The sequence below is a fragment of the Ornithorhynchus anatinus genome, chromosome 1, assembly GCF_004115215.2.
Source record: "Ornithorhynchus anatinus isolate Pmale09 chromosome 1, mOrnAna1.pri.v4, whole genome shotgun sequence".
NCBI classification, from domain to species: Eukaryota; Metazoa; Chordata; class Mammalia; order Monotremata; family Ornithorhynchidae; genus Ornithorhynchus; species Ornithorhynchus anatinus.
The window spans coordinates 127,925,648-127,950,742 of NC_041728.1; the positions used below are offsets into that span (position 1 = coordinate 127,925,648).

At 44.6% G+C, this 25,095-nt stretch overlaps 1 protein-coding gene across 3 annotated transcripts in view; it reads right to left on the minus strand.

The window, feature by feature from the left end:
* Positions 1-25,095, minus strand: part of UGGT1 (UDP-glucose glycoprotein glucosyltransferase 1) — a 125,804-nt gene that overhangs the window by 83,145 nt on the left and 17,564 nt on the right. For all 3 annotated transcript variants that reach the window (XM_029058864.1, XM_029058863.1, XM_029058862.2), the window contains exons 2-6: positions 22,506-22,644; positions 13,404-13,486; positions 9,871-10,001; positions 5,425-5,537; positions 1,601-1,775 (exon numbers count right to left, since the gene is read on the minus strand). In XM_029058864.1, coding sequence (XP_028914697.1) covers positions 1,601-1,775; positions 5,425-5,537; positions 9,871-10,001; positions 13,404-13,486; positions 22,506-22,630 — 627 coding nt within the window. In that variant the 5' untranslated portion in view covers positions 22,631-22,644. The remainder of the gene's footprint in view (positions 1-1,600; positions 1,776-5,424; positions 5,538-9,870; positions 10,002-13,403; positions 13,487-22,505; positions 22,645-25,095) is intronic.

The window sequence follows — 25,095 nt, forward strand, 5'->3', positions numbered from 1 at the left end:
ATATAATAATAATCATTGTGGTTTTTGTTAAGCGTTTACTATGGGCCAAGCACTTTACTAAGCGCTGTGGTGGATCCAAGGAAATCAGGTTGGACACAGTCGCTGTCCCATGTGGGGCTCACAGTCTTAATTCCCATTTAACAGACGAGGGAATTGAGACCCAGAGAAGTGACTTGCCCGAGACCCAGAGATTTGCCCAAGGCCACACAGCAGACATATGGCAGAACCTGGATTAGAACTCATGGCCTTCTGACTCCCAGGCCTGTGCTCTATCCACTCCGCCATGAAATATGAAATCCACTTACCAGTGGAAGGGTTTAATACCAGAATTTGAACCTAACTGGTATAATACACTCCAGTGAGAGTGTTGTGGGAAATCTGGCAGCACACGATATAGTTTCCAGGGGGGCCCATATCCTCCCGCAAAATTAGTAACTCCCGGAATCTCACCAGCATTCTCCCAATCAGTGATACCTCCATAGGCAACAGGAGCAAGTCTGGGGCAACCAGCAAACACCTGTTTACCTGCTATCCCCTGGATTCAGTTTCCGAGGCTCTTCACGAGGTTGCCAACCTGGAAGCGCACCCAAACTGGCACTACAGGAGTTAGGCTCCTTCTCCTCATGGCGCTGAGAGGAGAGAATGCTGTGGGACACCCAAGATGGACCGTGGGTGCTTGGAGGTCTTAGTGGACTCGTTCTACTTTACATCTAAGTCGGTGGCACCACAGAGAATACCAGGGACCAGCAGAGGAAAGTGCAGCGAATAAGAATAATGATGGTATTTGTTAAGCGCTTCCTGTGTGTCAAGTACTGTTCTAAGCGCTGAGGTAGATACAAGGTCATCAGGCTGGACAACGGTCCCTGTCCCGCATGGGGCTCACAGTCACAATCCTCATTTTTCAGAAGAGGTACCTGAGGCAGAGAAAAGTTACGTGACTTGCCCAAGGTCACGATGCTTGGAGCCCCTGAGGGACAGCCTCTCAAGGGAGATATCATGTCAATAATAATAATAATGCTGGCATTTGTTAAGCGCTGGTATTTGCTACACACTGTTCTAAGCGCTGGGGAAGATATAAGGTAATTAGGTTATCCCACATGGGGCTCGCAGTCTTATTCCACATTTTACAGATGAGGTAACTGAGGCCCAGAGAAGTTAAGTGACTTGCCCAAAGTCACACGGCTGACAAGTGGCAGAGCCAGGATTAGAACCCACGACCTATGACTCCCAAGCCCGGGGTCCTTCTACTGAGAAGATGCTGCTTCTCTAACACAACCGCATCCCAGCGCTCTCCCAGACATTTCTCCCAGAAAACCTACATTACAGTGAAGAGTATTATAATTAGCAAATATCATCAACTTGGACCATTTTGGAACAAGAACATAATTTCATTTGGGCACACTCTCAAAATAACTTTTCAACATTCCTTTACAAAACAAGAAAGACCTGATACAATCTTCTTTCTTGCCTGGACTAGATGAACTAAAATTTCACAGAGTGATTTAATGAAAAGCTCCAACCACAAGCCGCTCATTTAATCAGATATACATGCTACGTGAATTAGCAGACAACAGCGGTCGAAAACATTAGACATACTTACGGCAATAAAGTGCCTGAGTACATAAGTGATTTCGCCTGCATTGCTCTTCGACACAAGTCGATGATGGAAACTGGAAAAATCCTTTGAGCCTATCTCTGAGTAGAATATTACCACAGGGCGCTCAGGGTGGGAGGTTGGATATCTGTGATCCCCCTTGAACAAATTTGGCTTTGGCCTAAGGATAAATATCAGAAGCTATAAAAATTATTCCAATTTTTTCAAATTGTAAGCGTCAGATGTTTCAATACAAAGGACATTCAATAATTTTTGTTCCCAATTCATTCACGTGCCTGCCAGATTTGTGTCCACCACCAAACCACCCCACTATTTCTCTAATATCATGGCTCAATATGACTCATTTTCAGACACACTCTTCAGAGGGCCCTTACTGTCCCTTCTAACCCCTCTGCTGCACTTGGAGGGGGCTATTTTTAGTCCTATCACCCCATCTAGATCCTGAGCTACAGTGGGAAAGATGGCCCCGGTTAATCATCGTGCTGTTTGTGTTCCTTCTGAGAGTTCAACGCCTCAGGCCTATTAACTGCAGGCTGGAGTCATCCTTTATGAACAGGAAGACAATTATTTTTAATTGTGTCAACCAATGTTTGGGGTTTTGGTTCCCCTAGGGAATTAAAAAAAAAAAATACCAATTACATTTGACTGCCGCAGCCACGCTACCTTAACCGGAATAAACAACATCCATCCATTTTGTTCCTCAGGCAAGATGATTCTTGATGGAAGCCAAAGCCTCACACCCTCATAATGGAACAGTGCTTCAGAATGATCAAGTATCTTTTAAATCAAGTGGCTTTTCTTCAGTCTTTATAACACTTTTGTTATATAAAAGAATCAGTTGTGGCATTTTACCTAACCAATCACTTTCACACACACTTCAGCGTAGGCCACATTATTCTCTACTGCTTTTATCTCCATCATTATCCCTCATCTTCCCACTTATAGCCGCCCTCCAGAAATCAGCCACTCCCACAGAGAAACGTGCTCACATATGCACACACGGAATGTGCAAACACATCTTCATACACTCATGTACGTAAATCCACCTTAATAAAAAGCCTGTGAGCCCGTCAATGGCCAGGGATTGTCTCTGTTGCCGAATTGCACATTCCAAGCGCTTAGTATAGTGCTCTGCACATAGTAAGCGCTCAATAAATACGATTGAATAAATAAAAAGGCAGATAAACTGGCCTCCAGGCCAAAAATGATTCTTCAGCTTATCCTGTGCTAATTTTAGAATTATTTAGACATCCCAATTGTGGCATATTTCCCCAAGGATAATGCTAATAGATTCAGTTAACTTGCTGGAGAGAATCCATGCCACTTTTTAGAGGCCTAAGTGATTTGACAACAAACGGAAGATACAGTCTTAAGTACAAAGAGCAGTTTAACATACATAATAATAATAATAACAACAATAATAATAGTACTTGTTAAGCGCTTACTCTGTGCCAAGCACTGTTCTAAGCACTGGAGTAAATACAAGGCAATCACGTTGGACAGTCCCTGTCCCACATTGGACTCATACTCTTAATCCCCATTATTTTGTTTTTTTTTTAACAGATGAGGTAACTGAGGCCCAGAGAAGTGAAGTGACTTGCCCAAGGTTACCTAGCGGACAAGTGGCAGAGCCAGGATTAGAACCCATGACCTTCTGACTCCCAGGCCTGTGCTCTATCCACTAGACCACGCAGCTTCTTCTAGGCCACACCAGAGATAAAAGTGAACTTTAATTGCTCTAACTCCTTGATAGAGTCAAGAGGAGTCTGAGTGAATTTGGACAAGTGGTCTATGATGGATCGTAGAGGGAAAGTAAGGGAGAGAAGGGAGGGAAATGTTAGAGATGTTGGAAAATAATAGAAATGCACTATGCAAGGGAGAGCAGTGTGGCCTAATGGGCAGAGCATGGGCTTGGGAGTCAGAAATACCTGGGTTCTAATTCCGGCTCTGCCACCTGTCTGCTGTATGACCTTGGCCAAGTCACTTCAATTCTTTGTGCCTCAGTTACCTCAACTGTAAAATGGGGATTAAGACTGTATGCCCCATGTGGGACAAGGACTGTGTCCAACCTGATTTGCTTGTATCCACCCCAGTGCTTACTACAGTGCCTGGCACATAGCACTTAAATACAATAATTATTATTATGCTGACCTCTTTGGAAGTTCAACGACACCCAAGACATATTCCCTGCCTGTCAGCTTACAATTTAATGGGGGAGACAGATCCAGGAAAATTCATAAGCAGGTGATTAAGAATCAAGTTGAATGCTCAGTTAAATATGCTTATGTACAAAAGTGCTAAGGGTGGGCTTAAATACATAAATAAATGCTAAAGGTGGTTGAGGGGTTTGATAAAATTCAAGCTAATGATAATTAGCCAGGAAAGACCTGTTAGAGAAGGTGAGATTTCAGGAAGGCTTTGAAACACATCCGACGACCACCCTCCTCCGGCCACCATGGGGCTCACTCTTGGTTTCCTCTCTGCCTGTGAGTATGGGGATACGAGGAGTTCCTACGTGCACCCACAGCATGAGGCCTCTACAAAACCCCAGGAAGACTGGTGGCCACAGGTGTGCCCCAAGCTCTGCTCCTCTAACCACTGCACCCTACTGTTTTTATTCTGTGTATTTCTCTGGGTTGGGCTTGAATGTCATCATTCCTGATGTGTCTGCCTCCAGGCCCTTCTCTCCACTGATGTTCTTAGATTGTGAGCCCCCCCTGAGAGACAGGGACCATGTCTAATTCCCAGCTGCTTAGTCTCTCCCAGCACTCAGAACAGTGCTCTGCACACAGTAAGCGCTCGACAAATACCACCGATTCACTGGCGACGACATGAGCGCGTGGATAGAAGCAAGCAATTGATTTAAAAAAAAAAATCTTCACAGTCAGAATATGACCATGATACACTACGAATTGCAAAATCCTGCATTTATTCATTCAATAGTATTTACTGAGCACTTACTATGTTCAGAGCACTGTACTAAGTGCTTGGAATGGACAATTTGGCAACAGATAGGGACAATCCCTGCCTACTGATGTGCTTACAGTTTAATCGGGGGAGACAGACGGACAAAAAACAAGACAATTAAATCGCTATAAATAGAATCAAAGGGATGTACACCTCATGAACAAAATAAATAGGGTAATAAAAATATATACAAATGAGCACAGTACTGAGGGGAAGGAAGGGGGGAGGAGCGGAGGGAAAGGGGGAGAAAGGGGTTTAGCTGAGGGGAGGTGAAGGGGGAGCAGAAAGGGAGCAGAGGGAAAAGGGGAAGCTCAGTCTGGACTGGCCTCTTCGACGAGGTGAGCTCTCAGTAGGGCTTTGAAGAGGGGAAGAGAGTTAGTTTGGCAGAGGTGAGGAGGGAGGGTTTTCCGGGACAGCGGGAGGACGTGGGCCAGGGATCGATGGTGGGATAAGCGAGAACGGGGGACGGTGAGGAGGTGGGCGGCAGAGGAGCGGAGCGTGCGGGGTGGGCAGTAGAGAGTAGGGAGGAGCAGTACGAGGGGACAAGGTGATGGAGAGCCTTGAAGCCCAGAGTGAGAAGTTTCTGTTTCGTGCGGAGGTTGATAGGCTTCACTTGGGAGCACGTCTAAAATTATACTTTTGACAAGAACAGTGACAAGTAAGCTTTGTTCTCTGCTCGTCCAAATAAATATCGAATAGATTTTGGACACTGCTAACTTCCCCCAAAAAAGGGGAAGACTTTAAGCACAAAATTTAAATAACAGAGGGAAATGGGAGGAAGGAATAATAGATATTGTGAGTTGCATCTGTGGAAAGAGTATGATAAGGCACCCATAACATACCTTTCAGGGGCTGATTTTAAAAGCGCTCCTAAGGTATCAAAATCACAAGTCTTCGCCCCATGCACTGAGAAGAATGAGTTACAACCATCTGGTGGAGGTTCATCTGCTGCTATCTGCAACGTAAAGCACAGTGACTGTGTTGGAAATTATTTCTAGCAGAAACCAATACTTTTCTTTCCATTTCGGAGAAAAGATTCTTCAGTCACAGCATCACCTCCCACACCGTCAGCAGCGGCATTCACTGAGCTCTACCCGGTGCAGAGCACGTGTCTAGGGGCTTGGGGAACACACACTAAAAGTCAAAGACAACAGAAGTCAAGGCCCTTACAATCACCATAAAAATAATTCTTCACAAACAGTATCAGGACTTCTGGGAAACACAATATGAAATGTAAACTAAGGTTCTAATCAATTCAGTCAAATAAAACTAGAAGAAACGGTCCAGAGAAGAAAGAAATTACTGGAAATGAGCTGTGAACTGCAAAGGAGAAAAGATGTAAAAGATGTTCATGTCTGGAAGGGACTAAAGACCAAAGGGAAAGATGTGATGACATACTAAACGTAAGGGTGTCCGATGGGATATATAATGGAAGTGAGAAAGGAGAAACAAAAAATGAAAGGATTAATTCCCCATATGCATTTTGATAATGAAAATAAATGCCAAAAGAGAATTTGTAATGTCTGTCTAGAAAGGTAAAATGCAGCGTGGCTCAGTGTAAAGAGCCCGGGCTTGGGAGTCAGCGGTCATGGGTTCGAATCCCGGCTCTGCCACTTGTCAGCTGGGTGACTGTGGCCAAGTCACTTCACTTCTCTGGGTCTCAGTGGCCTCATCTGTAAAACGGGGATGAAGACTGTGAGCCTCACATGGGACAACCTGATTACCCTGTATCTACTCCAGCGCTTAGAACAATGCTCTGCGCAGAGTAAGTGCTTAACAAATACCAATATTATTATTATTAGGATTGCATGTAACAAAGTGCATATGATTATACTGCAAAGCATTTACAAAGAAAATAATGAGATGTTCATGTTTTAAAATGGATTGAAAAGGTATAAAGGGAAAAGGTAAATTTTTGCTTTGAAACTTTGTGAATGTCATCTGAAATTTAGAATTATGCCTACCAATGCTTTTATACTCTCATAAACTCTTAGTACAGTGCTCTTCACACAGTAAGTGCTCAATAAACACTTAGTGCAGTGCTTTGCACACACTAACCGCTCAATAAATATGACTGAATGAACAAACACCACTGGTTGATTGATTCTACAAATTTCGTCTGCACACTGATCCAAGGCTACCATTCTGGGGGCTCTTACTTATTTTTGTGGATTTTAAGAATAAGATCTAGAGAAGCAGCGTGGCTCAGTGGAAAGAGCCCGGGCTTGGGAGTCAGAGGTCATGGGTTCTAATCCCAGCTCCGCCGCTTGTGAGCTGTGTGACCATGGGCAAGTGACTTAACTTCTCTGTGCCTCAGTTACCTCATCTGTAAAATGGGGATAAACTGTGAGTCTCACGTGGGACAATCTGATTACCCCGTATCTACCCCAGTGCTTAGAACAGTGCTCTGCACATAGTAAGCGCTTAACAAATACCAACATTATTATTATCTAAAATGAATTGCTGCATATCTTTTGAATTTTATTTTTGCTTGTATTTTTTTGGCTGTAATCCTCAATTAAGCTAACGCACCTCCTAAGGGACAAAACCATTAGCATTCTATAACACGTTGTCTCTTACACCAAAGAAAATCAGATGGGGGACTATGGGCAATCACCTCTTCCTCCTCAGGGTACTACCTTCCCTTCCTCTTTCACTGTCACCTCTTTGGCCACCCCAAGTTCGGCCACCACTGCTGGATACAGAGGTGGGTCGTGGCAGCACGGCAGAAGTGATGTGATAAATCGACTTGGTTTTTATTGGGCGCTTACCAGGTGCGGAGCACTGAACTTACGAGAGTTCAGTACAACAGAGCAGGTAGACACGATCCCTTACCTCGAGAAGCTTACAACTGAATGGAGGAGACAGACACGACAGTAAGTTACAGGTAGAGAAAGTAAGAGCGTAAGGATATGTACATAAATACTAAGGGGGTGGAAAGAATGTCAAAGTACTTAGGAAGTACGGACGCAAGCGCATAGGTTAATTATGGTATCTGTTAAGTGCTTACTTAAGTGAGAAGCACTTAAGTGAGAAGTGAGAAGCAGCGTGGCGCAGTGGAAAGAGCACGGGCTTTGGAGTCAGGGCTCATGAGTTCGAATCCCAGCTCTGCCACTTGTCAGCTGTGTGACTGTGGGCAAGTCGCTTCACTTCTCTGGGCCTCAGTTCCCTTATCTGTAAAAGGGGGATTAAGACTGTGAGCCCCACGTGGGACAACCTGATTCCCCTGTGTTTACCCCAGCGCTTAGAACAGTGCTCTGCACATAGTAAGCGCTTAATAAATACCAACATTATTATTATTATTACTATGTGCCAGGCACTGTACCAGGCGCTGATAATACCTGTGGCATTTGTTAAGCCTTTAGTATGTCCCAGGCACCATTATAAGCACTGTGGTAGATACAGGATAATCAGGTTGTACACAGTCCCTGTCCCTCATAATAATGTTGGTATTTATTAAGCGCTTACTATGTGCAGAGCACTGTTCTAAGCACTGGGGTAGATACAGGGTAATCAGGTTGTCCCACATGAGGGCTCACAGTTAATCCCCATTTTACAGATGAGGTAACTGAGGCACAGAGAAGTGAAGTGACTTGCCCACGGTCACACAGCTGACAAGTGGCAGAGCCGGGATTCAAACCCATGACCTCTGACTCCCAAGCCCGGGCTCTTTCCACTGAGCCATGCTCCTGGCGCTCACTGTCTTAATCCCCATATTACAGATGAGGTAACTGAGGTCCAGAGAAGTAAAGCGACTTGCTCAAAATCACACAGCGGAGAAGTGACAGAGCCGGGATGGGAACCCACGTCCTGCTTGACTCCCAGGCCCGTGCTCTATCCGCTGGGCTGTGCTGCTTCTCAAGGTGATGCAGAAGGGAGAGAAAAATAAGATGAGGAGATGAGAGATTTGTAAGGGAAGGCTTCCTTTATTTACGGTATTTCTTAAGCACCTATGTGTCAAACACCATTCAAAGCACTGGGGTAGGTACAAGTTAATTAGGTCGGACAGAGTCCCCATCCCACATGGAATTCGCAGTCCGAACAGGAGGGAGGAGATACGACTTTAGTAGTGTTTTGCACATGGGGAGAGTAGTGGTCTGAGAGGTATCAAGCGGGATACTCTTGATACTACTGAGAACTCACCTCCCCCAAGAGGCCTTCCCAGACTGAGCCTCCCCTTTTCTCTCTGCTGCCTCTCTGCCCCCCACTTCACGTTCCCTCAGCTAAGCTCCCTTTTACCCCCCTTTCCCTTTCCTCCTCCCCCTCCCTTCCCCTCCCCTCAGTACGGTGCTCGTCCGCTCACTTGTATATATTGTTATTACCCTATTTATTTTGTTAATGAGATATACATCCCCTTGATTCTATTTATTGTTATTGTTTTTGTCTGTCTCACCCGATTAGACTGTAAGCCCGTCAATGGGTAGGGGTTGTCTCTATCTGTTGCCGAATTGTACATTCCAAGCGCTTAGTACAGTGCTCTGCACATAGTAAGCGCTCAATAAATACTATTGAATGAAGAGGGAGGGCTTCTAGGCAGGAGGGAAGGTGTGAGCAGGGGGACTGACAGTGCGAGAGATGAGACTGAGGCACACTGAGTAGGTCGGTGCTAGAGGAGGCATTTGCAGTGGGAGAGGAGTGAGAATAGGTAGGGAGACGGAGAGGTGACTGAGTGTCCTGATGGTGAAGAGTTTCTACTTGACACGGAGCCAGATGAGCAACCACCGGAGGTTTTTGACGAGTGGGGGAGGTGTGGTGCAGCGTAACATTTTAGAAGAATGATCTAGGCAGCAAAATGAAGTATGGAGTGGAGAGGGGAGAAGCTGAAGGCAAAGAGGTAGTCAATGGAACTATATATGGAGCAGGACAGGTTGTTGGGGTACTTCAGGGAGTGAGAGATGATGATGGCATTTGTTAAGTGCTTGCTATGTGCCAAGCACTGCTCTAAGCTCTGGGGTAGATACCAGATAATCAGGTTGTCCCTCTTGGGGCTCACCGTCTCAATCTCCATTTTACACACAGGGGCACTGAGGGCCAGAGAAGTGAAGTGACTTGCCCAAGGTCACAGAGCAGAAAAGTGGCGGAGCCGGCATTAGAACCTCTGACTCCCAAGCCCGGGCTCTTGCCACCGGGCCACGCTGAGAGATGGAGGGTGGGGAGTGGATGGGATTTTAACCCATTTACCACGATTTCTCAAAGGCCTAAGCTGGAGGAAAAGAACATACTGGTGGAAGTCCAGCTTTAATCACATTATAAACTCCCGAACACCTCTTCAACCAAGCTGTACGAACCTGCTGAAAGGCTTGAATTGTAGCGGAGTAGGAACGAAGAGACAGAGAAAATTTTAACAAGTTCTTCTGCAGCGGTGACAGATTTTGACTGGCTGCATTTAGCAGACTGTGATAAAAGGAATAATCAGTACCTGTTGAAAAAGAACAAAAAGACTCAAAAAAAAAAAAAAAAAGAAACTTCGATTCTAGATAACTGCTAAATTTTACCATAAGCTCTAAAATTTCATTAAAGCACTTACCCAATTTTTCTCATCCACTTACGTCCATATTCTCCCATCTAGTCAAACCTATTCCCATCCACCTATCCATTTGTTCGTAATCATCTGTCAGAACATTAATTCTTCTATCTACCATCCTCCTCTTTTTCCACACACTCCCTTCTTTGTTTTTTTAATCACCTGATCAATCTTCTCATGTTCTCATTCTCTTTCCCGCTGCTCTTCCTTTTGTTTATATCCCTTCTCCTTCTCCTTTCCTCAGTGTACATGGATGTGTGATTCTCAAACTGAAGCTGGCGAACCACACTATGCCCTTTCGCCCTGGATCTGTTCCTTTTTTTTATGGTATTTGTTAAGTGCTTGGAATATGTCAAGCACTGTTCTACACCTTGGGGTAGACAAAAATTAATAAGGTTGGACACGAACCTCGTCCCGTATAAGCTTCACTGTCTAAGTAGGATGGAGAACAGGTACTAAATTCTTATTTTACAGTCGCGGGAACTGAGGCACAAAGCAGTTAAGTGACTTGTCCAAGGTCACATGGCAGGCAACTGGCAGGGCCGGGAATACGGGTCCTCTGATACCCATAACTTCTTCAACAGTATGTTAAATTTGCATCCAATGTATATATGTAATAACTACATATATAGGTGCACAAAATGACACAATAATTTTAGCATTTAAACATGATTATGTCAGACCGACAATTATAACGCGGTAAATAGAATGTTTTCGCCATCCCTTCACTGACTAAGGGCAGAATTACTTTTAGGTAAAATAGACACAAGCTCATTATTTAATACCTGATCAATCTAAATATTTAGATTTATATGGGTTCAGCCCGCAATCACCCTGAGTCACAAAAGATTAGGGGCCTCATCTGATTGGTGCTATCATTCTCACAGGATTCTCCGAAAAGTACGGTTGTTCCACAGGCCCTGTGCATCTTCCATTTCCTTTCTCCTACTCTAGCCCAGCTCACATTCTTCACTCCTCTCAGGCTAACCCCTTAGCTGTAAACCATGCTCTCAATTTGCCCTACTCCTCTAGAGGAACTATTTTAAAAGGTCTTTGATTGAGAAATTCGGCACAGTGCTGGGGGGAAAAGCAAAGAAATTCAAAAAGGGTTTACAGCCTCTTCGGCCGTCAATCGCAACAGCAGAGTAGTACTCTGTGGTGGGATTTTTCTTTTTTTTTTTTTATTTTTCCGCTACTGTGCACTGCAGCCCTTTCAGAGACAGACCTGGGCTGACTTCCATGAAATCAAAAGGTGAAAAACACTCTCTGCAAAGGTGAATGAGAATGCGTGGCTGAATCCACCAAAGGACTGAAATCTCTAGGTGGAGAAATGCGTGGAAGTTTCAATGAGGGCTCCAGAAAAAATACTGTGATTGCCCTCTATTGCCAAACAAAAAAGTGCTCAGTGTCCTTCACAGGATCGAGAGTGCTAAGGCAGTCACTTGGGAGTTAAAAGACCCAAAAAAAAAATCTTTTTTTTTTTAATGGCATCTGTTAAGTGCTTACTATGTGCCAGGCATTGTACTAAGCACTGGGGTAGACACAAGATAATCAGTTTGGACACAGTTCACGTCCCACATGGGGCTCACAATCTTAATTCCCATTTTACAGATGAGGTAACTGAAGCAGAGAGAAGTGGCTTGTCCAGAGGCGAAATTGGGATTAGAACCCGGATCCTTCTGACTCCCACGCCCGTGCTCTATCGACTAGGCTAAGCTGCTTCTTTTTAAGTCACAAGGAAAGTCGAACAAAACTCCTCATTATTGGCTTCAAAGCTCTACATCACCTTGCCCCTTCTTACCTCATCTCCCTTCTCTCCTTCTACATCCCAGCCCGCACCCTCCACTCCTCTGGTGCCGCTAACCTCCTCACTCTGCCTCCATCTTGCCTGTCCTGCCATCGACTCCTGACCCACATCCTACCTCTGGCCTGGAACACCCTCCCACCTCAAATCCGCCAATCACTCTTCCCCCGTTCAAAGCCCTACTGAAGGCCCATCTCCTCCAAGAGGAGTTCCCAAACTAAGCCCCCCTTTTCCTCAGCTCCCCCTCCCACGTCATCTCGACTTGTTCCCTTTGCTCTTTCCTCCTCTCCCCACCCCACAGCACTTATGTGTATACATATATTTCTATAATACTATTTATTTATATTGATGCCTGTTTACTTGTTTGGATGTCTGTCTCCCTGCCCATGTAGACTGCAAGCTCGGTATGGGCATGGATGGTCTCTTTTTATTGCAGGATTGTACTTTTCAAGCGTGTGGTACAGTGCTCTGTACATAGTAAGCGCTCAATACATACGACTGAATGAATGAGTCGATCTATATTGAGTACTTCCTTTGTGCACAGCACTATACTAATCGCTTCGAAGACTGCAATACGGGAGAGGTGGTAGACACATGCCCACAAGGAGCTTACGGTCTAGAGGGAGAGAGGAAGCACCTCTATGCGGGACAAAGAAAGCACCTATTAGGTCTGTTAAGGAGATTCAGGAGTTAACGTCTTTGTAAGTCTGCTTACCTTTGAGGATGAGTGAGAGTGGTTACCACTCCTTAAAGCACTCGATCACCTCTGTCCTCTTCCTCCTCACCTCATTATTCTCCTACTACAAGCCAGCACGCACACTTTGCTCCTCTAAATCCAACATACTCACTGTAACTCTAGCTTGTCTATCTCGTCGCCCACCACTCACCCAGGTTCTGCCTCTGGCCTGGAACGCCCTCCCTTTTCCCATCTGAGGGACAACTGCTCTCCCCGACTTCGAAGCCTTACTGAAGGAACATCTCCTTCAAGGGGCCTTCCCTAAGCCCTCATTTCCACTTTTCCCACTCCCTTCCGCGTTGCCCTGACTTGCTCCCTTGATCCACCACCCACCCTCTCAGCACTGGAATTTGTTTATATATATTAATGTCCGTCTCTAGAGGGGGCAGGGAATGCATCGTACTCTATCAAGCGCTTAGGACAGAGCTCTGCCCAAAGTTAGCGCTCAATATGTACAGCTGATCGATGACCAAGACACTTCCAAAGCTTTGTTGTAAAAGGACTGAAGTTCCGTTGGTGTAAAGCGGAAGGTCGTTTAACACCTGTGACCCACAGTGTGAGAACTATCCTAGTAGTTGTAACGAAGTCTGGTGTGTGTGGAAACCCCTGAATACAAAAAAAAGTGAATGTGGTAAGATCAGAAGTGCTAATGTTCTCTTGGCTATCATTTCCATCATTCATGATTACACTTCACGTTATTATAACAGGCCTGTTTTCACTGATATAAAAATCAAAGGAGTGATAACTGAAATTTTACCCTCATGATCAGATGATCTAATATTTTCACTGGCTTCCACAAAATTCCAAAATTTCTCCGGACCGTCTTCTGCTAAAAATTCACTGAAAGAAGAAGGAAAATTGTAAAGAGAAAAGCTCCACACAGTGCGCTGTCAAAATTATAATGCTGACAGAGGCTGTATTTCTAAACTCTGCTAATCGTTTCCAATTTATTCCCAAATGAGTGTTAGAAAAAACACTGAGCTACTCAGTTGAGAAACAGGCTTGATTCGAAAGGAGACCCATTAGAGATGAAGCCCTTGGGGAATTAGGAGGTGGAGCAGGGAGACCAACAAAATAAGACCTTTGTCTAGTTGGTGTACAAAGATCCAGTCACACCGCTTAAAGAGAAGGGAGAGGAAGCAAAGAAGGGGAAGAAGGAAAAAGGGGGAGAAGGGAGAGAGAAAAGGAGAAGGAAAGGATAAAACGGGGATGAGGAGTAGGCCCCATCCTGTACAGTTAATTCCACGCGGCCATGCTGGGTGACGCAACGGGGAGACTAGGTTACAGGAGCAAGGACACGCTCTCTCCTCCAGAAAACTTTTCCAACTCAGCAAGCTACGAGCACCGTCCAATGTCCTAGAAGCAGTTATTCAAGAACTGCTGTACGCGGAAGTTGACTGCATCCTAGGAGCAGACGCTAACCAGAGGCGCTCACCCAATTTTCATTAAACCAATTAAGACTGCAAACCACTTCACCAAAGCAGCCAGATGCCACGGTCTGGCAAGAAATCTGAAGATAACAGAAGTTAGGTAGCAGTTTGCGCCCAGGAAACTGCCCCCAACCGAAGACCTTCAATGACAGATGATCACTAAAAGCCTTCTACCAAATTAGACTTGTCAGGCAGTAAATTGACCAAAAATCCAAAGATAGAAAATGCTGAATTAGGAAAGGTCGGTACGCCCAACAGAATTCTATCAGGTGGCAGCATGTTAGGCTTCAGACCAAAGTGAAGGGCTACAGAATTGTAGCGCCGTCCAACTTTCTCTACGGTTGTACAATTTACACTCCCCTTGGTCCTGTTCCGTCGGCATCTCTTGCAGGCCGCGTTCAAAAATCAGATGGCAAGACAGAACCACAAACGATTGTAAGACAACTGCAACAGACAGACTCCCATGGCACCAACAGTCGAGAAAAGGAGAGCTCCCTGAGAGTAGAGGCTTCCAAAGAACTACATAAAGAGGCAAAGGTGACAACAAACAGGCACTGCAAACGACAAACACCACAACACACCCAAGAGCCGGTATGGGGGAGATTCAACATCAGTAGGGTCTTATTCTTGCATACAAGACACTTTTTAATACTGCTTCATGTACGGACTGTGTCTCCCTTCTCCGTTAGACTATAAGCTCCTTGAGGGTCGGGATCACTGTCCTCTTACTTTTACCATATGATCCCAAGTGCCTAGAACAGTGTTTCGCACACAGTCCGTGCCCGATAAATACTGGTGACTGGCTTTGTGGAACTGGATGCAAGAGCAAATTTCAAGGAAGATTACGTTGATTTCACCACTACTGAAAACTGATTTGTCTACGTTGGCATGACAGATATGCTTATTTTCTGTATCAAAGAATAAAAACTAGAGAAAAGGTATTATCACCTCTCAAGTAATTTAAACTGCAAAATTTCCCAAGACAGATGGAAATGATTATTTTGTAGTTTCATCCCATTCTCCCCAAACAAATTTCCATCATAATTTTTGACAGGCAAGCTTGGAATCTAATAATGTGTAACAGATTTCCAATTATCAAAATCAAATCTAAGACTGCTCAGCGCACAGATGTAAAATTAGAACATAATATAAGAAATAACTCAGACAAAATGTTTATGAAATTGGTCACCTGAGGGACTTTGTGTATTTGTGAATAGACTATATAGGTGGAGTCCAAATTAGTCGGTAAGAATATATGATCCAAAAAAAAAAAAAAACTGCTTCCTTTCGTTCATTTAATTTTTATGGTTCTTTGCACCTATTTCATTACTACAGCTTTCCTTTAATTTTGGTGTCACTTTGCATACCATACAATGTATTTATACACTTCACTCTGTATTATTTCACTACCATGCTAGTGTAAAAATTATAAAAACTGTGGTGGTGACTGCGATATTTGTTAAGCATTTACTATGTGCCAAGCACTCCAAGCACTGGGGTAGATACAAGATAATCAGATCCCACATGGGGCTCAAAGTCTTAGCAAGAGGGAGAATAGGTATTGGACCACCCACTTTGTGCAGATGAGGGAACTGAGGCACAGAAAAGTGACTTGCCTAAGGTCACTGAACAAGTACGTGGTGGAGCTGGAATTAGAAACCAGGTTCCCAGACTCCCAGGCCCGGGCTCTTTCCACTAGGCCAAGCTGCTTCCCTAATTATCTGACTGCTATATACACCGTAATTGTTATTTCAATTTAAGAACCTAAGGAACCCTAAAATACAGGTCCCTTTCCTCAGATTCACTCTTTCTAGCATATTTATCAAGTGCTTACTATGTGCAAAGCACTGTACTAAGTGCTTAGGAGAATACGATACAACAGACACATTCCCTGCCCTCTACAGGCTTGCAGTCTAGAGGTTAATCTTGAGGAGAGGAGTTAGCAACTTCAGAGAGATCCAGCTAAAGCTCCACTCTAAGCCCTGCCTGAGCGGCAGGTGGTTTCCTGGCCCAGCCCCAAATGTCCCGGCTCCTCCCCAGGAAACTTGGAGGATAACAGTAGCCCCGGTCAGGCCCACGTACCCGCCGAGTACAAGCGATTCAGGGCCTCACCTGATCGGTACAACCTTTCGTATGCGGTTCTCACGCAGGGACTGCTGTTGTAATGGGCACCTTTCGGGTCCATCCCATTCCAATCTCCTGCTCTATCCCAGCTCACACTCTCCTCTCAAGCTAGCTTTATGAGAAGCAGCATGGCTCAGTGGAAAGAGCATGGGCTGGGGAGTCAGAGATCATGGGATCAAATCCCGGTTCCGCTGCTTGTCAGCTGTGTGACTTTGGGCAAGTCACTTAACTTCTCTGTGCCTCAGTTACCTCACTGTAAAATGGGCATTAAGACTGTGAGCCCCACATGGGACAACCTGATCACCTTATATCCTCCCAGCGCTTAGAACAGCGCTTTGCACATAGTAAGGGCTTAACAAATGCCGACATCATCATCATCATCCTACTCGTATTTCGGCCTCTCCATTTGCCTGTCTCCAGTTCACCGCAGACATCTTTTATTCCTGCGTGGAATTCCTTCCCTCTCTCCTCACGGGTTTTCCAAATCGTCGGTCCTCCCAAAAATAACACGCCCACCGACGGGCAACGGCAGCTAATCCCCACCTCACTGATGCATATTTCAGTTCGGTTTCTCCACGAGGTATTTTTGTTACCAGTTGGATCTGGTTTCGCTTTCATTCGTAGTGAACGTAAAGCCAACCACATTTAAAATATTCTTCTGTGAAAGCACTCTTGGATTTTAACAGCCATATTCCCTACAATGCTCTTTCCTCTAGACTGTAAACTCAGCGCGGGCAGGAAACACGTCTGCTAAAGCTGCTGGATTTTACTCTCCCAAGTTTAGTATAGTGCTCTGCCCATAGTAAGTGCTCAGTAAATACCACTGATTGACTGATTGATTTCACTTTGAGATAACTATCAAGTTTACCTTTACCTAAAATCCTCCAACCTCCCTTCCATCCACCTTGGGAGAAGTCCATTTTAATTTAGCATTAGAAAAAGGCAAATCTAATCATCATCTAATCCCTCAGCTAATCTGTCAGCACATATAAAAAAAAAAGTCGAACTCAAAAGATTTTATCGGGACACATCTGCACTGCTACTTGATCATGCAACTCCATTATGTTTTCAACCATTTTTAATTATACTGCTTTCATCAACTGGATTTTGCTAACACATCAATACATTTTGGTCTTTTCCTCTGGACAACTATATTTCATTTTGCACTTTTTCACTAACATTATTTCCAATGAACTAATTAGAAGCACAAAGAGGACAGAGTAGGATAGCATCTGTGTCTGCCTGTTTCCCCCATTAGATTATTAAATCCTGAGAGCACAAACTGTCTTCTGCTTTTATTATATCAAACAACCAGTCAATTGCACTTACTGAGCGCTTACTGTGTGCAGAGCACTATACTAAGCACTTGGGAGAGTACAGCACAACAGAATGCTCCCAAATTCCATGACGGTGTTGATGACGGCAAGAAAATCCTGTGCAAACAGGAGAGGATTCAAGACGGTACGACCCTGGTTATTGAAGCTCCAGTACAAAATGACTCTTGAAGAGGTAGGGAAGAGTATAGCAAAAAGAAATTTAGATTTACTTGCATTATTTATACGTGTTTTGGACAGGGATTAGAAAATGCTAAAGAGAAAGTGGTAATGGAATGTTTCTTTTCCAGGAGAGTCGACTGGAAATGGAGCAAATGAGATTGCTGGGCTGGGTGCTATCCTTCAGAATCAATTTGGAACTCCTCAGAAGATCACAATTGGCACCTTTTGCTTGCTGTTATAATACTGAATGTTCAAGAGACACCATTGACTGGTGATTGATAAGCATTCAGTATTTCACTGGGCATTCTTGACACAATATGGCTACTAAAATTGAGAATGCTCTTCTGACAATACCTGCCTTTTTAGATTTAGTGGGCTGCAGTGTCAGAAGTCACGTACCCATGAGAAATGTCAGCTAAGGCTTGCAAACTAAAATCTATGTCTCCAACACTGCAGAGATCTTCACGAACTTAATCCCCGTGTTAAAGGAGAACTGAGGAATTGAGTGTATCCTGAAGTGCAAGCAAAAGAAAAGCAGCATGTCCTAGGAGAAAGCCTGGGTCTGAGAGTTCTAATCCGAGTTCTATTCCCAGCTCCACCGCTTACCTGCTGTGGAGCCTTGGGCAAGTTACTTTATGCCTCAGTTTCCTCATCTGTAAAGCAGGTGCAACTCAGAACTGTGCCCGTCCTGATATCGTCTATCCGCCCGAGTGCTTAATACAGTGCCCGGCACATACTAACTGCCTAACAAATACCACTATGATTATTATTATTATCATTATTGCACAAAAGTCACTATTGCAGTTAAAGATCTCAGCACTGGCTAGTGGTCAATCTTTACCAATAGGTCTCCCCGGCTGACTTTTGGCCGGCTGTTGAAACAACCGTCTGATTAATTTTCTTCCCACGAGGCGCGGATAAAGCTGGGCTTGGAAGCGAATCAGTGCCCACTGAACAGAAAACTCCTCTGCAGGACATCTTCCACTTAAGCAAATTCTAAGGAGCAAGGGAAGAGGAGTCATGGAGATCTAACCATTAGAGAAATAATAGGGAAGTGGGTTTAGGACGACTAAAAAAAGTCTAACGAAATAATAATAGGAGAGAGGGAGAGCAGATGGTCAAATAAAAAACAGAAGACTAGTGATGGTCTGGGATTTTTTTTAAATCTTAAAACCCTAACACAGCCTACTAGGAAGAACGCGGGCTTGGCAGTCGGGAGACTTGGGTTTTAATACCAGCTCTGCCACGTGCCTGCCGCCTGCCCTTGGGCAAGTCGCTTACTTTCTCTGTGCCTCAGTTTCCTCATTTCTAATGAGGGGGATGAACACCTGTTTCCCCCTCCCTCAAAGACCATGTGGGACAGGAACTGTTTCTGATCTGCATGCATATACTAAGGGCCTGATAAATGCTATTATTAATCATTGTAATAGTAATAACAACAATAATAAACCCAATAAGACATTCTCATATAGGAAAAATTGCAAATAGCAAAATAAATTAGAATGAGAGAAGTGAATAAACAGCAGGGTAAAACTTGGTGGATAAACAAGTAAAAGCATTTACAAATTATTCAGCCAATTCTAATCAATTATCATGAAAATCACGGTAAAGCTCAATCGTTTAGATTTAGATTTTAGGAAGGACTCAAGGCGCTCTCATTTCCCCTATTTGCGCTCCCTCAGATTGTGAGATAAATGTGAGTCTCTAGCCGTTGACCACTTTACCACCCCCCAACCAAGCCCCACAGCACTTGTGTATAAAAATCCATCTGTAATTTAACAATGTCTGTCTTTAACAATGTCTGTCTCCCCCTCTATAATCTGTAGGCACTTGGATTAGCACCCTTTATTCACCAACGCCCATCAGCCCCATAGCACTTACCTACTTAGACAATATAAATAAGAAAATTATGGCTATGTCCCCCTCGAGCTGTAAGCTTGCTGGGGGCAAGGAACGTTATTCTGTACTCTCCCAAGCGCTTAATACAGTGCTCTGCACTCAGTAAATACGATGGATTGACTGGTAAATTGGTTGTGGGCAAGGACTAAACCAACTGTATTGTATTGTACTTTCTCAAGTGCCCTGCACACAGTAAACATTCAATAACTACAACAGGTTCACTGACTGAACTAATCAGTAGGAATGAAGTGGACAAGTCTTTCATTTATTTATCCAAGGTCAGTAAACACAGATACCAAATGTCCTTATCTAAGTCACCTTTCCCGAGAAGTGGAAAAATCCCTAACCCAAGAATATGCAGTCCAGACCTGCCCAGCCCAATCTCACTTCTGGTACATTTGCAAACATTTACAGGTTTTTTTGTTTGTTTTTCGATGGTATTTAAACAGTTATTATGTGCCAGGCCCTGTTCTAAACTCTGGGGTAGATACCAGCTACTCAGGTTAGACACGGTCGCTGCCCCACATCGGGCTCATAGTCTTAAGCCCCATTTTGCAGATGAGGAAACTGAGGTTCAGAGAAGTGATATGACTTGCCCAAGGTTACACAGCAAACAAGTAGAGGAGCCGGAATTAGAACCCAGGTCCTTCTGACGCCCGGGCCCAGGCCATACTGCTTCTCATCCCCAAAACGGCGAAGACTTTCATGCATATGTGCAACATCACACAACTCACGGTAGAGCCAGAGGCGTGGTGCTTGTCGAAAAGTAGAGGAGAACGTAGGCCACCCTCTGTCAGGCAGGGCCTGACGACCGATCCTCAGCCCAATCCAACAAGGAAAGGCTTTCAGGTCAGTCACGGGGTACTGAGTCCCATTTCTTAAGACTTAACAAGCACCCAGAAGATATGTAGAACCAAGGAAACTGTTCTGTTCTTTAACAAAACCCACTGCGGTAATAATAATAATATTTGTTAAAGCGCTTACTATGTGTCACACATTGTTCTGAGCGCCGGGCAAGACACAAGACAATCAATCCAGACACAGTCCCTGTCCCACACGGGGCTCATAATCTAAGTAGGAGGGAGAACCAGTACTGAATCACCATTTTACAGATGAGGCAACTGAGGCACAAAGAAGCTAAGTGATTTGCTCACACAGCAGGCATGTGGCGGAGCTGGGATTTGAACCCAGGTCCTCTGTCTCCCAGGCCGGTGGTCTTCGCACAAGGCCATGCTGCTTCAACTAATAGTCAGACCTGTAGGCTAACAAGCTAGTAGCCTAATAAGACCGAAGCAAGTGTCAACAGATGAGAAATGCCTCCTTTATCTGTGGTATGACCAGTTCATCCCAAGCAATCCCCATCCTGGAAAAGTGATGTCTCCTCAGCACATATCCTTCCTTAGCCTTTTTAAATCTGCCCATTCTTTCTCGCCCCTACTTTCCCTGGAACGCTACTTCTGGAGGGGAAGAAGCTGCATGGAAATGAGGTATCAAATAATAATAATAATAATAATTGTGGTATTTGTAAGCACTTATGTGCCAGGCACAGTACTAAGCGCCGGGGTGGATACAAGCAAATCGGGTTGGACACGGTCAGAGGTCGGAGGCCAGAGAGTGGCATAAAGAAGGTTTTACAAAGTACACGCACGGCTTAAATAGAGGGTACAGAGGGGAAAGCCTAAACTGGAATGAAACTCTTTCCAGTAAACCCTGATGTTGGATCAAATATCCCCTCCCACACACACAAAATCGGTCAATCAATGGCATTTACTGAGTGCTTACCTTGTACAAAGCATTGTACTAAGCACTTGGGAGAGTGCATATAACAGAGTCGGTAGACATATTCCCTGCCCATAACGAGCTCACAGTCTCGAGGGGAAGACAGACATTAATACAAACAAATTACGGCTATGTTTCAGTGCTGTGGAGCTGAGAGAGGGGTGAATAAAGTGTGCCAATCCAAGTGCAAGAGTGAGGCAGAAGGGAGTGGGAGAAGAGGAAATGAGGGCTTACTTGAGGAAGGTCTCTGGAAGGACATATGCTTTAAATAAAGCTTTGAAAGTAACGGAGAGTGAGTTCCCAGCCAGAGGCAGGACATGGACAAGGGGTCGGTGGTGACACCAACAGACTGAGGTACAGTGAGCAGGCTGGCATTAGAGGAGTGAAATGTGCGGGACGGGTTGTAGTAGGAAATCAGGGAGGTAAGGTAGGACAGGGCAAGGTGATTGAATGCTATAAAGCCTCTGGTAAGCAGTATCTGTTTGATGCCAAGGTAGATGAGCAACCAGTGGAGGTTCTTGAGGAGTGGGGAAACACGGACTGAACGTCTTCGTAGAAAAACAATCCAGGTAGGAGGGAGGGAGGTCAGCAAGGAGGCTGATGCAGTGCTCAAGGCGGGAGAGGACATCTGCTCGGATTAACATCGTAGCAGTTTGGACGGACAGGAAAGGGCGGATTCTAGCGACGCCATGAAGGTGATTAGGATCTGAACGGGATTTAGTGACAGACTGAACAGGTGGGTGGAATGAGAGAAATGTCTGAAGACAATGCCAAGGATGTGGATCTGTCAGACAGGAAGCACAGCGGTACTGTCTACGCTGATGGGAAAGTCACGGGGCGGGCTGGGTTTGGGTGGGAAGATGAAGACTCCCCTACCATTTCCAGCTCTAAAAAGATTTTTCCGTTTACCTGAAATACATTCGGGTCCGTTAGCGGTATGAAAATGCTGCTGGGAATGCCCCCAGGGAGTCACTCCCCCAGTCCGAGAAGCTCAGAAGTAGACGGTCGCAGGGATATACAGAAAGTAACTTGCTCTTAACCGGTTTTGGTTTGCTACAGATTACACTAAGTAGTTTAACTAGAGTACATTTACTCAACTGTATCAAGGAACTAATCAACCAGCCTTCTTACCTTGCTTCCAATAATAATGGTGTAGAAAACCACTTAGTAGTAAGAGAAGTTGTAACTGCTTTAGAATCTGCCTTTACTGAGGAGGAGTACAGCCAGAGTCCAGCAAATACAACTAGAATTTCCATCTTACAGCAGACACCTTGAATGAAACAAAAAACAATAAAAGTTTGCCTCAAGATTTAAAACATGATACACGTTTTGAGTCTCAAGTCTTTTGAGAATAAAAAAAAAATGAAAGCGAAATTTAGAAAGCAAGAAGGACTGCGGGATGACTCTGAAGAGTAGGATGTCTAAAACACTTCCAGTTACATTTTCATCTTGGGACCAAGACGCCTTCTCATGTGCCAACAATCTCATGCTCTATCAGAGGGGAAAAGATATCATCAGTAGCGCTCAAGTTCGTTATGCGTTAGAAAGTGTCGTGATTTTGAAGAACCAATCGATGATACTTAGTGAGCCCCTACTCTGTGCTGAGCACTGCATTAAGCACTTTGGATAGTATGAAAGAGGTAGCCCTCGAGGAGTTGAAAATTTAGTGTGGGGGTGACGCTGAAATAAATTCTAGGTGGGGAATCAACGGGGGACGGATTAGCAATAAATTACAGCTGGGGGGAAGCGAAGATATGTACACCAGTGTAAGAGGTGTGTGAGTGTTCGATTGCTTAAACGATGCAGAAGTCCTGAAGTGGCAATCTGTGGGGGTGGAGGAGGAATAGACTGCAGGAGAGGAGAGATGATTCGGGGACGGCATAATTTTAGAAGGGCCTTAAAGATGGGGAAAGCAGTGATCTGCTGGACGCGAAGGGGCAGAGAGCTCCTAGGCACGAGAAAGAGGTCGGCGGCAAGAGAGAGGCAAAAAGGAGCAATGAGTGGGGAGGCTGGAGATAAGCAAAATACGAGCGCTACGGTAGAGTGGGAGAGGAAGTGAAAAGTAGTGGAGAGAGAGATGGCTGCCTTAAAGCCAACGGTCAGTAGTTTCTGTTAAAATCCTAAACCCGTAAAATCTGATGACCTGAAGTTCACCAAAATGACCAAGTCATGAAGCCAAAATAAGACAGCTCCATACAGAAAGTGTGAGGGTAAACTCAAATCTTTCCTTGCCATATTCCCTCCAAATTCATTTCAAATTAGAAGACCTTTATTGCAAGTCATCTTTTTTTTTAAAAAAAAAAAAAGACTATTTCCTGCCTCCTATACAGGATATATAAGGAACACCTCCAAATAACAAAGCTGCTGTTTGATTCCATTTGTTAGATTCAACCAAATTCACTGCCTGAAAAGAACATATTTCTGCAAATATCAAACGGAATGTACTACAGTGTGGATAGTTTGGCAGCATTTATAAATGGACACTGGGGAAGAACAGCAAAATACCAGTAAAAGAAATAAAAAATAGCAGTAACATAGTTAGAACTAAAATATAATCTCCACACAAAAAAACTGAGGCTAAAACCTAATCATGGTGGATTTGATTTAAATCACTGGGTTGGGAGTCTTATTCAATTACTGTTTTCTACAAAGAATGAATTTTTGTTGATATAACCTTATATCACTCACAGCTCAACTGAGGGGTCGCTTTCAGAAAGGACAAAATTCATTCTAAGGTAATGAGTCATTTGGGTTGGGGGTTTTTTCGCATTTGCTATCTAATGCCAATTAAACTATAATTTGGATATTTTAATTATCAAAACTAACTGAAGCTGGTACGGGACTAGTCCACGTTCCAAACAACCCATAATGTAAACAAGATGGGGATACATGTTACACCTTTTGCTGAGATAACCCAGAAAACCAAAGTTCTGCTCCTACTCAGCCAATGGTTGACTGCAATTCTGCCCACCATCGTCCCTTAATAACGATGGTACTTGTTAAACACTTACTATGTGCCAGACACTGTACTAAGCCCTGGGGTGGAAACAAGCAAATCAGATTGGACACAGGCCCTGTTCCACATGGGGCTCACAGTCACAATCCCCATTTTACAGGTGAGGTAACTGAGGTACAAAGAAATGAGTTGCCCAAGGTCACACTGCAGACAAGTGATGGAGCTGGGATTAGAACCCATGACCTTCTGACTTCCGGGCCCATCCTCTACACTCATGCGGTTTCACAGGCTCCCTGCCTCCCATCAGCCACTGTCTGTTCCTTTGTACTGAACTCCGCTGGGGAAGTTTTGGGGTGTGTTTTTTTTCACCCTAGTAGTGGCCAAATAGCATCTGCGCCTCCCTCCTCTCCCACCGCACCGTATCTCATTCGCTGGGCAGGGCGATTGGAAATGGAACCAAAAAAACGAGGCGTTGACCACTTGGACTGGGACTGCTGTCCTACGACCGACCCCATCCTTCGCTGTCTCCGTTCCCGCGGCCCCCCCGGGTCAGGTCAGAGAAGCAGGGCTGAAAGTCAGCCAAGGGGACGTCGCAAAGCGTGGGGAGGCTATCAAGCGTACACAGTAGGCAACTGCAGCTGTCTGCAACTGGCTATTTTTCATTCATCACCATCAGTGGTTCCTTCCCCACAGCTTTCAAACATACTCAAGCATCCCAAATCCTAAAAAAAGAAAAAAAGGAAAAAAAAACCCTCCCTGGACCCC